This window comes from Ambystoma mexicanum, chromosome 1p (genome assembly GCF_040938575.1).
Source record: "Ambystoma mexicanum isolate Mex_15411 chromosome 1p, UKY_AmexF1_1, whole genome shotgun sequence".
In the NCBI taxonomy this organism is placed as follows: Eukaryota; Metazoa; Chordata; class Amphibia; order Caudata; family Ambystomatidae; genus Ambystoma; species Ambystoma mexicanum.
Genome location: NC_090921.1, coordinates 728,953,210 through 728,970,110, shown reverse-complemented (window position 1 = coordinate 728,970,110; position 16,901 = coordinate 728,953,210). Strand labels below are relative to the sequence as shown.

Here is a 16,901-nt window from a genome sequence, read left to right as displayed (position 1 = left end):
ACTGCAAGGAGGAATTACGGGTCCTCCTATGTTGGAATGACCCGGTTATTCCTCATTGAAGGAACCCGGTAAAGGAGCCCGGTTTGGAGGCAGCCATGGAGCTAATAGCTCCATGGCTGCCTCCAAACTCGTAATGAGGCCCAGTATGTTTGTTATCTCTAACACTGACCCACCCATGCTGGAAATATAGCTTATTTTTCTATGTCTAATGTGGACATTACAAACACTACTTCTATTATAGGACCCGCCCTAGAAAGAGTTTTGTTGAATGTTGTTATTTCATGTTTGAGAGGCATACCGCCATACATTCATGCAAGGATTGGGGAGCTCAGAGTGACCTGCAGATACTGGGGTTGGGAGGGCAGACACATTTTTCATGGACGCCACAATTTGCTATTGAGAATTGTTTTCAAAGGAGATTGTGTGAGCGTTGAAAAAGCACTCTGTCGTATTGTGGTGCATTGTGGGAGTTATAGAATTTGACGAAGCCTGCTAAGTCAATTGGGCCAAAGGTTCTGATTATAGTGATATGTACAAGAAATGCGCAGGCGTGTCACAGTCATATGGGGGTCACAGGGCCATCCATACCTGGCCGTTCAGTTGGTTTCTTCCTACGTCTGCCAGTTCTCTGTTTCATCCCTGTCTGCTGCCTCTCCTCTGCAGATCATCGAGCTCTTTCACTGCGTGCCCATCTTCCTCTTCCTGATCGCCGTCTGCATCATAGACTACCTCTTGACCGTCATCCTGCAGATTATCAGAAAGCACGCCGCCATCGAGCTTACCTTCAAAAGTAAGTGCACGCATGCTGCTGCTGGGGACCTTCAGAGCCCATTTACTTTTGCAGCGCTTTCCAAACCTTTTGGACTGTTTTTTTAGTTTGAGCTATAAACCGAAACTATTGCTATAGAGTACAGATAGGGAGAAATGTTATATGAGGAGGGCAGTGAAGTAACTTTGCTGAAAAGGTTGGGGGGACAGGACATCTAAAGGAAAGGGGCCCCTGCTAAGTGAGGGGGACAAAATGGTGTGTCACGAAAGTTGGGAGGGTTTGGGGGACAAACACCCTTGTCCCCACCTAAAATTACACCCATGGAGGACATACAGCTTGTAGGTGCTGGTTGGTTATTTGCCCATCCATTGACTCCCCATGGCCATGCTAATCCCTATGGTAATTCCCACCCAGTTCCTGCCCTTCCCCGCCCAAAACACCTCCTTATGGGAACTCTTTGAGCTTGCTTTAACCAAGCCTTACCATCAAAGTGTGCAGTGGAAGTGCCTGCAAGTGTTTTTTCAAAGCAGTCTTCTGAGAGTTTGATGTCTGTAAACCTGCTACGGGTGTAATAAAAATATCTTAAACAGGCCTGCCTTCAGCCACTCCATTTATGAGCACTATGCGTGTCCTTCACTGAAGTACTGTTAAAAACAAGCGCTGGCAAATACAACAGTTTTGGGTTGTGTATAAGTATTAGGCATTTGCCAGGCCCTGCTATTTTGCCCAGGTACTCGCACCATTTTGCACCTGCTATCATCAATAGCCAGTTGATACCACTACAGCAGTGCCTGGCAAGGGCTTTTGCCATGCCTACACAAACGCCCAAACTGTTGCCATTGCCAATGCTTGTTTCTGATTACCTCAGTTCCTACTGGTGAAAGCACCCCCTTTCGATACCAAATACAATACTTAGTACGAAGCAATAGTAAAATGACCCTTATATTGCAGCCTGGCATATTAATTTCCGCGCACCACACACAGATGGAGAGCTCGTCTGCAGCAGTTGAGAGATTAACAAGATAATGAAAAAATTCAGAGAGTTCATAGGGTGCGGGAAAGGGACAAGTGAGCACATCCTCCTGTGTGTGTTCTATGGGTCACATGTTTGAATCCTGACTTGCCTTAGTAGCACCCTTCTGTTAGTAATGTTGGCCTCACTGCACGTGGCTCTGTAAGGGAAACGGATGGAGAGGGCTTTTTTCGGATAGCAAGAAGTCCGATGAGGAAACATATGGAGTTGATGAGTGCAGATTGGAAGTACTGTTACCTGAGTGCTGAAATGAAAATCTCAGACCTTTGGTGAGAGAACCATAAGGGCAACCCACTGGTTGTAAAGCAGCAATCAGTGTGGTTGTTGATAAATGATGAATAGGGGAAGGAGTTTGCCAAATACACTACACCAGCTGGGATGTCTAATGAGGTGTGAGTGGAGGGTAAGCTTGCAAGATTTTATATATATAATGAGGAGTTAGTTGAAGCAAGAGAGGGATAGGGGGAGGATTTCAGTTGAGGAGTGTCACTTCCTGGAACTGGTTGTAGGGTCTTTCTTCGGACTGAGAAATTGGGGCCTAGTCCAGTGTCACATAGTAGGGGAACTGGTAAGTCGGCGGGTACCGCATTAGGAGCAGTCTTCTGCATATTGTATCACTTAATGTATGGGAACCATCATCCCTAATAGGGCTTTGATGCAAATGTTGAAGAGAATATTTTATTGGGATATCATTTGTTGAAAAGTGACACCATCTATTGTTCAAGTGTGAAGAGATGGGTGTGAGTGTTTTTCCATAAATGGGGTGATGTGGGATGGTCTGACGTTGAAGCATGCTTTGTGAGACGAGCTGGGCACCTTGTCCGAGTGTTTGGCATGGTGTAGGGATCTGGTAGTCATTTGGTTTCCTTCCAGGCAGAGATACTTGGGTAGATTATTCCAGAGGTTTGGGGCCAGCAGGGAGAATTAGCATCCTCCGTATTGCTTATTTAAGTTGGAGACTGTAAAGACCGGAGGGGGGTGTCTGTACTCCTGCTCTCTATAGGGTAGAAGAGAGGCACAGAGGACCCCAGCCAAGATTCTATATTACGGTAGCTATGGTCGAGCAATCAAGGCCTAGCTTCTCAGGAGCTGATGCAGGCTGGTTCTTGAGTACAGTGTAGCAAGCACCCACAAAGGAATGTCCACACACTATGTTAGTTAAAACACAGTCTTTATATAAATAAGGTTCAAGGTTATATACACAATCACGATAAAACACTTTGTGCTCCGACAATTCTAAAATGGTAAATATATACAGTTCTAGGTGGTACCAAGATTACTCTGATTCCATTAAAATGCATCAGCTGTACTTAGTTCAAATAGCATATGAATCAACACATCAAAATTATATCAACCATAGACTTAGGAGGAAGACAAGTTGGTTAGACAATTGGCAGACTATTGTCCCCGTTTACCTAGGCACAGTTCTGTATGAGGATTCCCCCACCTGGGTAACCTATAAATGAAGATGCACTACAAGCCCAGTCTGTATATTGTCTATTAGAGTCGTATCTTCTTCTATAGTTCTGAAACCCAAATGTACCTTGTGTTGTAGAGTTCTTCGTCAGGGAATCGACAGGCCCTTCTTGGGTGCACTCCCTTTCAGGCAGGAGCCACGGGTCATCGAACTTCCGAGATGAAGAAAGGCTGAACGTTGTCGTTGAGGCAGCAGCTTCAGTCCTTGAGGTGGTCGTTGACGATCAGTCAAAAACGTCCTGCAACAGGGGAGGCGTGCAGTGCACCTCAACGACGATGGTGTGTTGGTGCAAAGAGCCAGTAAAGAACTTTGGCCCAGCAAGGGCGTCGGCGAACGGGACATGACCATGGCTGGCTTCTGTAGCTTCATCGGCGGCTCTGAGGTCTTCGGGTGGCGGGAAACCCACCGGTGGATTCTCCTCGGTCATCGGCGGCCTTGACATTCTCTGGCAGAACGAAAGCGGTCGACGATGATGAACAAGGGAGTCCTTGGATCAAATGTTCTTAAGGAAAAGGAGCATGGTGGCTCCAGTCGGCGACTGCAGTCGTCAACAGTGGACGGCTGACCGGTGCTTCTGTTCATTCTCCTCGGCGGTCCCCTTCTCCGGTCAGCAGCCTTTAGTAGGTCTGTCTACCAGGGAGCTTTGGCAAAGATTAGCTGGTGCACAATGGTCCCTCGTAGCTTGGGAAGAGGTCTCCTAGCCAGGTCCTCTCTTGGATCAGTTCTTGAAGGCACAGCAGCTTTCAGATTACAATGAAGGGAACAGCAGTTCACCTTCTTCTTCCGGCTGGGCTTCGAGAGTGAGCATCAGTTTTGACTTCAGGTTCTGAATGATTTCTAGCAGTGAGAGGCCCCCAGATATACTGTTGATCTCCCATTCACTCTGCTGGATCACACTCAGGCCACCAATCACTCAGAAGGGCATAAAGACAGTCAGGCAGCCAAACACGTGCACAGTGAATTCAGGCCATTCTTCTCCATCCAGACACTCACAACACAGAATGTGGATTCGGACAAGCACTCTGCCATTCAACACTACACACTGCATTCACACCAGTTTCGGGCAGGGCTGTCTCAGTCATTGTGTCAAACATCAGATACTAGACACCCATAACACAAAATGCGTATTCGTCACACACTCCATTCACCCAGGTCCCACCCCACAGGATTACCCACAACATCCAGTCATTGGGAAGGCTCCAGCCAGTGTGGCCTGGACTTCCCCACAACACCATATATGGAACTTTCACCCACAGCCACTCAGGGGGAAGGGACAGAGTCAGGGCTTCCCAGGACTTCGGGAAAAGTAAGGTAACAGGCGATAGAAAGCAAGAGGCCACAGGTGCCTTCTTGTTTCCTATCAGGAATCCACTGACTCCAATGACAGCGCCAGGGCATCCCAAAATGGAGGACGCTCAGGGCATCTGTCAATTCAGCACGGAGCTGCCACCAGCCCGTACACTGCTCTGTGGGCCACACACAGGTGCCCAAAAACATACACTAGGAATACAGGGTCATACTCCCACCCATGGGTGCCATAAGGGTATCCCAAAGGTCTGTTCACCAAACCAAATACAGGAAGAGCTACGTCCCACTTGAACTCCTGCGCGGAAAACAAGACATAACTCATGTTTAAAAGCAATAAAGGACAAGGATTCAGAGGCCCTATCCCTCTGATGCATTTCCAGCATCACAGTGACCAGCCTGTTGCTGCGTTACTGGACAGTAGTTTTGGAAGTTCCAGCACTACAAGTCTGGAAGGCGTGTAGTGCTAAACCTTCCTTCTGAATGATAGTGGTCTCTTTTCATGATAAGAGTGAAAGGGATATGCAGTAATTTTTGAAATATGTCCTTTTCTTTTTTTTAACCATTTTATTTAATGATTTAAAATAGGACAAGTGCAATTCAATAGCACTACATTACAATCAGATTGCAAAATTCATAACAATATTAGGATTAGTACAGAAATCCAGCAGAATTCATCATAATACAGAAACCAACCGTTACAACCAAGCACTATTTACAATCATATAATGGATCTATAAGCTCAACAAACAAGACAACAATAAAACATACAACTCGCAGCCCCATACCTCCATAAAACCTTCCCCCCTATCAAAATAGCACACAGCCAAAATCAGACACTTTCTTAAAGCATTAGAAGGTCCCCATATCCGAGAGTAATGACCCTCCCTTCCCTGTCTGAAGAACATAATTTTTTCATAGTTCGACAAGGTCTGTACATCCAATATCCACTCCTCCACCTTTGGTTTCTTTCTTGTCTTCCAAACACGTAATATTTGCTTCGCCGCTAGCACCAAAACCCTATTTATCTAATCCGTTTTACCCCTGGCCCTATCTCCCCTTCCTCCATTGGATAACAATATTGTAGAAGTGAAAGCATGAGGAAATATGTCCTTTTCTTGACATGTAGCCAATGGAGTTCTCAATGCTGCTATGATGTGTTTACATGTCGTAGTCTGGCCACTACTTTCGCAACAGAAAAAAAGAAAAAAGAAAAAAATGGCCGCCACGTAACAGGGAGAAGGGACTACAAGTAGTCCCTTCTCCCTTTCCATGGCGCCCTTGAAAAAAGAAAAAAAATCAAAACAAAGAAAATGGCTGTCATGGAAAGGGACAAGGGGCTACACATAGCCCCTTCTCCCTTTCCATGGCTGCCACTCCTGGAAGGAACCCGGGGCCGCGGTGGTGAGCAGAGCCTTGTCAGTCAGCTAAGGACCCAGCAAGGGCCAATTAGATCGTATGAAGCAATTTGATTGTCCCTCACCGGATACTTATTAAGCAATAGAACCCGAGCGGCGGGGCATTACCAACTCAGGCAATGCCCCGGGACCCATAGGTAAGGGCCTGAGCGAAGCGAGGGCCTTACCGAAGGCCCCGGGGCATTACCAGAGTCGGTAATGCCCCTGCCGCGAGGGTTCTATTGCTATTAGTATCCCAGCCCGCAAAATTTGCGTGACCGGGGTACTAAAAGCAAATTTTTTCTGTCCCGAAACGCGGCGGCGTTTCAATGCTGCAGCGTTTTGGGACAGAAAAAAAAAACAACTAAGAAAACGGCCGCCGCCATGGAAAGGGAAAACGGAGTCCGTTCTCCCTTTCCATGGCGGCCATCGGGAGCGGACGCGCTGGGAACACAAGTGTTTGTGTTCCCAGCGCGTCCGCTCCTGAAAAAGGATAAAAAAAAAGGTAAGTGGGGTTAGGAGGGGGGGAGTGGGACGGGGGAAAAAGAAACAAAATAAGTACCTGCGTCCCAGGGGGGGACGAGGGAAGCCCCCAGCCGTGTGGAGGCGCAGAGCGGCGATGGCCCCGCTCGGAGTCTCCACACGGCTGGAGGCTTCCCTCGTCCCCCGCCACGGACGCAGGACCATGAAGGTTAGTTGAGGGGCGGGTGTTATAGGGAGGGGAGGGAAGGGAAGGGAAAAATAAAAAATGTAAAAAAGACTTACTCGAGTATCCGGCGGGGGGCGAAGGCAGCCTCTCAGCCACGGGGAGGCTCGGAGCGGGGATGGCCCTGCTTCGAGCCTCCTCATTGGCTGAGGGGCTGCCACACCCCCCGCCGGGGACAAAGCCCGTGGTATCCCGACGAAGGGATTCCCGCCGGGTAGGGACCTGGCGAGGGCCAATCAGAATGCTTGTTGCATTCTGATTGTCTCTCGCCGGGGTACTAATATGGCTTAGTGTCCAGAGTTCCAAATTCAGTTTCTGACAATGGCCCTTAACTGTCATTCAAATGCAAGGGTATTGTCCATTGTGGTTCTGAGGTTCCTTAATGTAGAGAATGGCGCTGGACATGGGTTCATCGCACCAGTTCAAGGGGTTGAGGTGGTGATATAGGTAGCTGGATTGTAAAGCATTGGCTCTTGTTTTGGTGGAACTGAGTTTTATTCTGTTGGCTGTTATCTATGCATTCACATGTGAAAGGCTTTTTTAAATGTCTGGAAGGCTTGTTGACGGATTGTTGTCCACAAGTTTGTAGATCATTTGTGTGGTCTAGGCATAATTGTAGCAGGTGCTGCCCAAGTGATTGATGAGGCCGAATGGGGATGAAATGTAAATTTTGAATGACTGTGTGAATCTTTGGGGTACTCTGCAGTTCAATTGGTGTGGTTGGGATTTGGAGGGGGCCAAGAGAGTGGTTTTGGTTCTACCTGTCCAGGAGGAATTGATTCAGTGTAGTGCTGTTCTTTCAATACCAATGCCTCCCAGTCTTTTTAGAAGGGTCTTGTGGCTGATCATGTTAAATGCAGCTGAGATGTCCAGGAGGATGAGTGCACTCTCTGATTTTTGAGCTAGGTTGTTTTTATGTGTTTCCTGGACTGAACAAAGAGCTGATTCTGTACCCCTAGATGATCAAAAGCCAAGCTGTACCTCAGTCAGGAGGTTGTTCATTTTGACAAAGTACCAGATTTGGCCATATAAGACTCTTTCTAGTAATTTCCCGTCAACATGGGTCTTTGAGATAAAGTGATAGCTAGCTAGATTGTTTGGGTATGTTGTCGGCTTTTTGAGTGGAGGCATCTGATCTAAGCAGATTTCAACAGAGCTGGCAAACTTCCAGTTTTGATGTAGTTAATAGAATAGGAGTATAGATGTCAGTTCTAGTGTTGTGTGATGGATTTTTAAAAGATTGGGGGCATGGATCCTCCAGAGATCTGGTAGGGTTGCAGAGAAGGTCCTCTGTAGAGGAAAGATGGGTTAAGGTTAGAGAAGGGGTGTTCAGAAGGGTCAATGATGCTTTGTTGGTGGCACATGAATGTGGCCATCCATTATTATCGCAGTGCTATCAGATTTGAAGGATTGTATTGTTGAAATGTGCAGCCATCAGGTCACAGAGTTCTTGAGTTGAAGTAGGGGTTGTGTTGCAGGCTATTAGGTGTTTGAATTGTTAGATGATCTTTTCTCATTTTGGCTGTGTTGTGCTGATACTATGAATTGAGAGTAGTGTGATTTTGTGGCTTTGATTACTTCTATCCTCTAGAAGCACAGCTGTTCATAATACACATCTGTCAATACCACGGATGCCCGTCCGCCATCTTGAAAGAGTGGATCCTCTGCGATGCAGCCATTGGACAAAGCTGGCCATCAATCCACAGTGGCTCCACCACCCTGGCACTTGTTGATCTCTTGTCACGTAGTGGTAGAGCAGTGGATATAGCCGCTGCAGTCCGTAGTTGTAATTCCAAAATGAATGAGGCCCAGACAGGGGAGAGTTCTTCTCTAAGTCTTTACCCAGGGGCCAGTTTCACCTGCAAGCTCCCAGCCAATGGGACAATGTAGAAGATAACAGCCTATCAGGGCACCTGTTGGTGGCAAAGGGCTAGAGCAAGCCCAAGTCAATAACACGGACGCCCTGTCTGCCATTTTAGAAGAGCGGTTGCAAGATCAGCCAGATCGACAGCTCTGTAATGCCGGCCATAGTATAGCGGATTCTCATGAGAGCAAGGGCTGGGTGCGGAGGAACGTGAAAAGATAAGGGAGACTAGAGCATGTACTAATAAAGAAATAAGGGAAGATGGCAGCAATATTGGGGATAGTAATTAAAAGAGGCATTTGTACCAAAAAAATTAGAAGCTAATCTCATAATGGAATACATGCACAATATCAACTGGCATTGTCCCATATAGGATTTTAACAGTATGTAGGTTTAAAATATGTGTTAATGTAAAAAAAGAATGCAAAATATGAACGATAAATGTACATCGTATGTGGTTTGTTCACAAATTACTGCATGAAAGGAATAGCGAGGTTATGTGCTGAGAAGCTCCGTACTCACCAGTCATCAGTAGTGAATGTGGGGTTTATCGGTTGGTAAGAGCTGTTTCTAGCCAATGAGGAAACAGCAGGTGCTAGTTGTGGCCAACAACCTGCCAATTATAATTCATTCGATGCACGTTGACCTATCCTGAAAACTGGACTTGTTTTAACTAATCTTTTTTTTAACGAGTTTAATGTAGCGGGGCGATCAAGCAATGCACCTTATTGGGTGGCTATTAAATAGCTTATGTCTTAACTTTTCCGCACAACTGCAGCAACACACCGACAACAACAGTGTCCTCCAAACCTACCAATCCTGATTCAGACCCATATGCAGCACAGAGACAGCAACCACCCAGGTGGTTGAAGACGCCCCCAACATCCTTGATGATGGCCCCCCCTGCCTCCTGGTTCTGCTCGACATCTCAACCGCTTTTGACACAGTAGATCACCAGGCACTTACGGACACCTTACATTGGCGCATGGGTTCAGCAACCTTGTCCTACGCTGGTTCAAGTCCTACATCACCAATCGCAAAATGTTTGTTCAGATGGACTCCTCTGGATCGCCAATGCTACCCATCACTTGTGGAGTCCTGCAGGGTTCCATCCTCTCTCCAGTTATCTTCAATCTATACATGGAGCCCCTCTGAGCCCTCCTAGCCACACACACAACATCCACATCCACCAATACGCTGACGACACACAGCTATACCTCAAGATCCACTCAATCAAGGACATCCATAGGCTCAAAAGCTGCCTATCGCTGATCCAGTCTTGGATGTCCAGTGCATACTTGAAGCTGAACCCCTCCAAGACCGAATTACTACTCCTCATCAACAACACTGCACACTCAGATATACAGACCTGGCTATCAACCATGAACTCTGAGGGCTTCACACACAAGCTCACCTTCTGCGCCAAGTCCCTTGGGTTCCACATCGACAAACACCTCTCCTTCAAGACACACATAGCTAAGAAAACTCAGACAGCTTGGTATCAGCTCTCCCTCCTGTGAACATTCAAGCCCTTTCTCCCTGCGGGCAGCTTCAGATCCACCGTTCAAGCACTGGTCCTATGCCACCTGGATGGGGCAATGCACTCCTCAAAGGCCTCCCGTCATCCTCCCTTGTGCCCCTGAGAAGTGTCCTACATGCAGCCGCATGCCTCATCAAGGGTCTCTACAATACAACCACATCACCCCAGCCCTCATTGACCTTCACTGGCTTCCACTGCACACACAAATCACCTTAAGGTCTTGCTGCCTATAAGGCAGTCGCCCTCAAGTTACTCAGCTACCTAACAGAGAAACTCTGCATCTCCGGCAGACAGTGCACCACCAGAAGCCAGGACACATGCAGACTTGAAATCCACTGCTGCAAAAAGGAAAGGACCAGAAAACAAGCCTTCTCTGCCTGCACCCCAACACTATGGAATCTCCTCCCAAACAGCATCAGACTCGCCCCCATGCTCCCACAATTCAGAAAAGAACTCGAGACCCACCTCTTCAAGGAGTCTCTCCTCCTCAACAGCTAGGCAACCATGTCGCCGCTTACGCCACATGACTCACTAGACGCCACCCGCCCCTTTCCTGACAGCCACCCGGTACAGCTTTCCCCCTCCTCTGTTCCCTGCTGTATATCTATTCTGTTGTTACCACTGAAAAGTGCTCCGTTATACATTTGTAATGTTGTACACCTCTGTAAAGCTCTTTATTATGTATCTGTATTGGTGCATACCTCTGTAAAGCGCTCTGTTGCTTCTGGAAGCTAGGTCCGCGCTCAATAAATACCATACTAATAATAATAAAAAATCTGCCCAGGGCTGTCTCAAGGTCTCTGGCTGCTGCTCTCTGTGTTCCCCTCTCTCTCTCTCTGCGCTCTCCTGTGGTGGCTCTTCTGTGGCACATGACGGCACCAGTCAGCAGCAGCAATAAGGATGGAGGCCCCAAAGTCTTACTTGGGCTGGGCTGCTTGGCAAGATGCAGGCCAGCACTCAATTGCAGCGTGGGGAGCCACCCAGAGCCTTCTATCACCTGTGCCTCAGAAAGGTGTGGCCCAGGTCTCAAAGGGTCACCTGCTAATGAGGGGGCTGCCCCTTTGCTTTAAAACAGCCCAGTAGGGCTGGAAAACATTGGGCTCTCCCTTGCTGTGGGGTGCACCATATAATTACTGAGTCCAGGGCCTGTGGCGATAGATGGCCACCTGAGGGGGTGGTTGTGCTCCGCGCCGGCATGAAGGCCCGGCCTGCGGCGGTGTCGACAGCCTAAGGGTTCAACTGTCCCCCAGCGCTCCGCTTACGCTCCCTACGTTTTCTTTTTCTCTTTTTTGGTCAAAGGGATCATCGCATGACCACATGCCAGACTCCCAGTAGCCTCATTACTCTAGTTCTTTCTTTCTTTCCAGGATCCACGCACTGGAGATACTTTATTCAATCTCCCATGCTGGGGGGGGGTTACATTAATACTGGAGACCAGTCTCTAAGCGCAGCCCTAGGATTCAAACCTTTGTTAATCTGCGTTGTCTTGCTTCCAAGACTAACGCGTTTCCCCTGAGATATATTCCTTACTATGCAGTGAATAAGATGTGCCTAGCCCTACTATATATAAAGCCAGTGCTATTATGATATGGTGCAGAGCACAAACCAAATTGCTTTAGTTCCTCAATATGAGGTTGTTATTTTACCGAAATGTTTGGTACTGGTTTTCTCTCCCTCGGAATGGTGGAATGCTGAGTAAGTCCGTGCCAGTATATGAACCATCACCTCAATGTCCTTGATTTTTCTTTTTCAGGTCAGCATAAGATTGATGTCATCATTGGCGGAGACGGCATGATGGCCAACCTCCTCAGGAAGACCATTGGAGCCCTGAGCTCAAGTTCGAACACAGAAATGAAAAGTGACAATACAAGTAAGTGTAGGATGTTGGCTGCAGGGGGTCGCTGAGGAGCATACTGCCTTATGGCAAATTTAGGGTTTCCCTATTGGACAGGAACAGATTTATTTGCATGTCAGCCTAGGTTTGTTTGTTTATTTATTTGTATTGCGCACCAGACCCTGAGGTATCAGGGCGCATTGGAGTCAAGAAGTCTTACAGCTTAGTTACACATAAGAGAACATTCACATCAGAGGAGACTACAAATCAAGACAGTGCAAATACAATATGCATAAAAGGAGTTGCAGGTAAGGCATATATAATAAGGTATTTACTGGCAATCAGGGGCTATACAAATCATTCAGCACGAAATTCTGTATTTATTTACTATTGTCTTTGAGCCAGTTGATGAGGTTTTGTCTGAAGTTTAAGAATGGTTGCTCCACTTGCAAGGCGGGAGGTAGGGCATTCCAACGCTGCGCTGCCTTGACGGGGAAGCTGCAGCTCCCTACTTGGAAAGTTTAAATCTTGGGACAGTAAGGCAGTTATTCTTGGCTGTTCTAGTGGGTCTAAGCGAGGATTGTGTGGTGAATCTCTCTCTGAGGTAGCAGGGTGCAGCATTGTTCAGACATTTGTGGGTAGGTGAAGCAGTTTTCAGGTACAAAACTGAAGAGTCTGAAGAGTCCCCAAGTGGGTATGGTATATCTTCAAATATGAAATGTTAAACCCTCTTTTTGATGGAAGTTGTCTATAAAATACACTTTATGTGAGATATGAAATAAAGTGGACGTGGGCTAGCGAGTCAAGTGAGAAAGGTTGGCGCGGCACCTTGGAAGTGTCTAGTGTGGCCTTAAAATTGCATGCAGCTAAGGAACTTCTAAAAGATGTGTGGCCAATGTAACTAAAGAAGTAGCTTAACAGATGCGGCCGAGTCTTTGTACCTACCAGGAGATGCAGCAAGGTATATTTTAAAAGTTGCTTAAAATATAATAATTAACTAGCAGACGAAACATCTAAAATAAAAATATTCAAAAATCAAAACCCAAACCAAGTCAAAAAAGGGCAATTAATGATACCGTCCCTCAGTTCCTTTGAAGGAAATCCATGATTATAATGTATTAAAAATGTCACCTAATCATTCACATGGTAAGACTTCAATAAAATATTTTGCAAAAATCTACCAAAACATTTTCTGTATTATATTTTACCCTCAGAGTATGAATAAACAAGTAATCTGATTCCGTGTTTGAAACTAATGATGTAATTCTAAACGTGTTGTCACAGGGACATCTACTGGCAAAAAGCTGTATTGTCACTGTTCATATTGTCAATTGGCTTTTATGGTGCAGGGAAATCAGATCCGGGAGCCCAGGCAGAGCCCTGGCTCAAAACCAATGGGTCTACCTGTACTGCTTTGCTCAGTCCAATCCACCTAAATTCAGGGGATTGGGGGCTCAGAGTTTGGCAGTGACACCATGTCATTGTCCTGCATGTGTCATTCGACCTGGGCTCTCCATGAGCTAAGTGATGCCCTGACAGTACAGGTGACCCTGTTTGGGCTTGCCTCAGACACAGACACCAGTTATGCAGAGCTCCTGCCTCAACCCCCCCCCCCCCCCCTCATGCTATAGAGGAAAGCTGGTTTTGCATGCTTACTGATCAGTTCAATTCTCCTGTATCCCTCTGTAAAAGTTCAAAATATTGACATTTTTTATCGGAAAGAGACGTTCTGCTTAAGAGGGACTGCTGTTGCAGTGCACTACATTAAGGTTCAATTAACTAATTAAGCAACAAACCTTCCAGGTCTGTGACCAGTAAGTGATAGAAAAACAAAAATCAGATGCATCATTTATGTTCAGTAAATCTTTATTAAGTGCTTTAAAATGTCACTTTTCTTCTTTTGTTCCTTATTTTTCTAAACGTCCATAGGGAAAGATCCCATATAACACATCAATTAAAACATTTTAATTAACATGTGTGTGAGCAGTGCAACGTGTTCAGGTTTTCCTTCGTGCCTTTGTGGCCATCCTAGATGTGAGCCAGAAGCAGGCAAACCAGACATATGACTGCCTCTGCCCCCGACCCTAGTATGCCATTCCGAGACAGGTGAGCCTGGCATGTAGATTGGTCCCTGTGCTATCTCTACAGGCTTTCAGAGACTGGTGAATGTGGCTTGCTGATCGTTCAGAGACATGTGAGCATGGCACATTCTTGATTATGGAGCCCCCTACGGGCCATTTAGGACTACTAAGCCTGAAATGCACATAACTCATACCCAACCAAGGAGCTTTTCCTGATATGCGTCTCACTCTTGTTCTGCCCTTTCAGGGAATGATGAGCCTGATATCTTACAGACCCTTCCTTTCCAAGATCCTAGCAGCCTTTCTGAGGGAGATAAACGTAATGTGAGACTGATCGTTTGCAAGCACTGCCCAGTCAGCCCTTTCAGACCTAGCACACAAATTCCCATAGGCCAGCCAGTCTCCAACCGATGCTTCCCTCTCTGCCCTATCCTGACTATTGGAATACCTGAGCTAAGGATGACTCTCTTGCTTTTCTTTTCTTAGGGTGTCTCCCAAACCCTGATCCAATGGAGGCATGGGCATACTTCCTGGTAACATGGCCAATTCTGTTTCTAGTATTCTTCTGCATCATGCAAGTCTATATGTGCCGAATACGCAGAGCTGTAGCGGCCTTCTTCTATCCCAAGGTAAGCTGGGCTAATAGCTATGGAAGTGTTGCTAATAGAAACAATGTAGTCTGGGAACAAACCTCCTTTTGGGGGTGCACGGGTGGATAGTGGTCCGAACGATAGGAGTGGGTGGCGAGGAATCATGACAGGAAATTGATAAGCCTGTAAACGAAACGCAGCACTATAACAACACTGTTTTATAGAGAAGATTTGAAGTGTGCACAAATCACATAATAAAACAACCGGGCAAGATATACATTTGGATGTTACCACAATTAAAATTGAAAGAAACACAGTAAAAGAAAATGCATGAAAGTATCACCCTTCCCATTTCCGATCACCAGGCATCAGTACCTTTTAAGGCACACGCCGCAGACCATGCCTACCCACAGTTATACACTCACTGCTGTGGTCTGCTGCCATCTAACTTCAATTGCTTCAAGTTTTAAATGTTGATAGAGAAAATATAAGGGTTAAAGGAAATGTTGCAGTCAGTCTCGAGAGTGAGGCCCTTGTGGGTCCTGCTACTTTAAAATGAGTTCTGCTTTTCTCAGCTTTGAACTTATTCTCCAATGGGAACAACTGATCAATGCAGGTGCATTTGTCTGCTGGATCCTGGGTCTGGGGAAATTCAGTCCTATTCCTGCACTGGTCTCTCATGCTGTTTATTTGCATGTATCCTATATGCATACAAGAGTGCTGCTCCAAGTACTTTTGAGGTATCAACTTCCATGACATGAGCCCACCCCCTTGCCTCAGGAGCTATAAAACCTCCAGTATCCCACAATCCCTCTGTTATTTTTCCTTTTCTGCCGGACAAGACCCGAACAGACGGTTTGGTTGCCTGCTCATGAAACCTCTAAACTCCACAGGGCTTGGCTTTAAGGGCGCAACACTTGCTGGACGAGGACCATAATAGTGATAATGGGCCTCATTACTGGCGGTGGCCGTGCCTGTAATGCAGACACGGCTGCCGCCGGTATTCATTTTTTTCTGGCGCCCAGAAATGGGCCATTACCTGGTCATTACGGCCTTGCTGGACCTAGTATTTGCCCATTCCTGGGCTCCGGCAAAAATTCTTCCCCATTCCCATTTGAGCCCCGTAGTGCTCAATGGGAATGGGGAGGTTGAATGCACCGGCACCAAACGGTGCCGGTGCATCCGACATGCTGTGCTCACGGGTGCCTTTCATTCCGCCTGGTCAGTCCTGGCGGAATGAAAGGCACCCGCGAGCACAACTTGGAGTTTGCCAGTCCGGATACAACAGTACCGGCATGCTTACCAGTACCTTTGCATCCGGAGCAGCAAGCTCGTAATGAGGTCCAATGTCTGCCTGACTGGGGGCCTACTGGGTGAGACTTCCTAATTGAGGCCAACTGGAAAGTATGAACCATCAGCTCTGAAAAATCCATGCAGCAGCAGCATTGCCTATACGGAGCCGCTGTAGGATCTTCGCATAGAAAGGCGTCATTCCTTACAGGGTCGAAATGGGACAAAAGTTAGGCCCGGCCACTAAAAGAGTGTCCCACAGTCATAAAAAGAAGTATTCCTGTCAGGACTGGCTGGGTTAGTAACATGAAGAGTAACAGGATTAACATTGTGCTTTCAGCGCTGGCTGGGTTAGTAACAGGAAGAGTTTGTACATAGAATTAACATTGTGCTTGCCCAAGTCAAGATGGAGAGAAAGAAACTTAATCTGATTGGTTAAAGGAACAATGATATGTTTGGTTTGCCTGATTGGTGGAAAGGACAATGGGTTTGATTCTTGGGAGGTGAGCAAGATTCTAAACTGCCTTTCATCCATAGAAATTCAGTGGCTGGTTGTACATTAGTTAAGCTCCTTAAGTAAGGCCCTTTCAGAACTCAGAAAATCTACCAAAGAAGTAAGAATATCGTTTGCTGATCCTGTATGAACAAGAAGACATCAGGTGGGATCGTTCTTTTAAAGACTTTAAGATTTTCACAGTGAACTTTCATTTTCTTTTATAAGAAAACTTAAAGAGTTAACAAGTTTCAAAATTATTTGAGAAAAGAGACATTTACAGTTAAAGTTATTATAAGGAAACAAGCTTGAAGATTGTGCGTAGAAGTTTAAAGTTAATTAACTGCGTGTAATGTACTTCAAGACTGTTTAATGTGTGCGCGAGCTCGCGTGTCGTCGTTTACGTGTTTTTGGAAGCGGGCGGGTATTCAGAGCGATAGAGCGCGTGCCCAAATGAATTGCGCAAGTGAATTTTAGCGCGTGTACATTTTTAACGTAAAAGACGTTTCATGGGAAAGCGCG

General features: G+C 46.5%; 1 protein-coding gene across 1 annotated transcript in view; it reads left to right on the top strand.

The window, feature by feature from the left end:
• LOC138507837 (E3 ubiquitin-protein ligase DCST1-like) overlaps positions 1–16,901 on the top strand; it is a 484,214-nt gene that overhangs the window by 364,178 nt on the left and 103,135 nt on the right. The window contains exons 11-13 of the mRNA XM_069625446.1: positions 664–790; positions 11,845–11,961; positions 14,493–14,635. Coding sequence (XP_069481547.1) covers positions 664–790; positions 11,845–11,961; positions 14,493–14,635 — 387 coding nt within the window. The remainder of the gene's footprint in view (positions 1–663; positions 791–11,844; positions 11,962–14,492; positions 14,636–16,901) is intronic.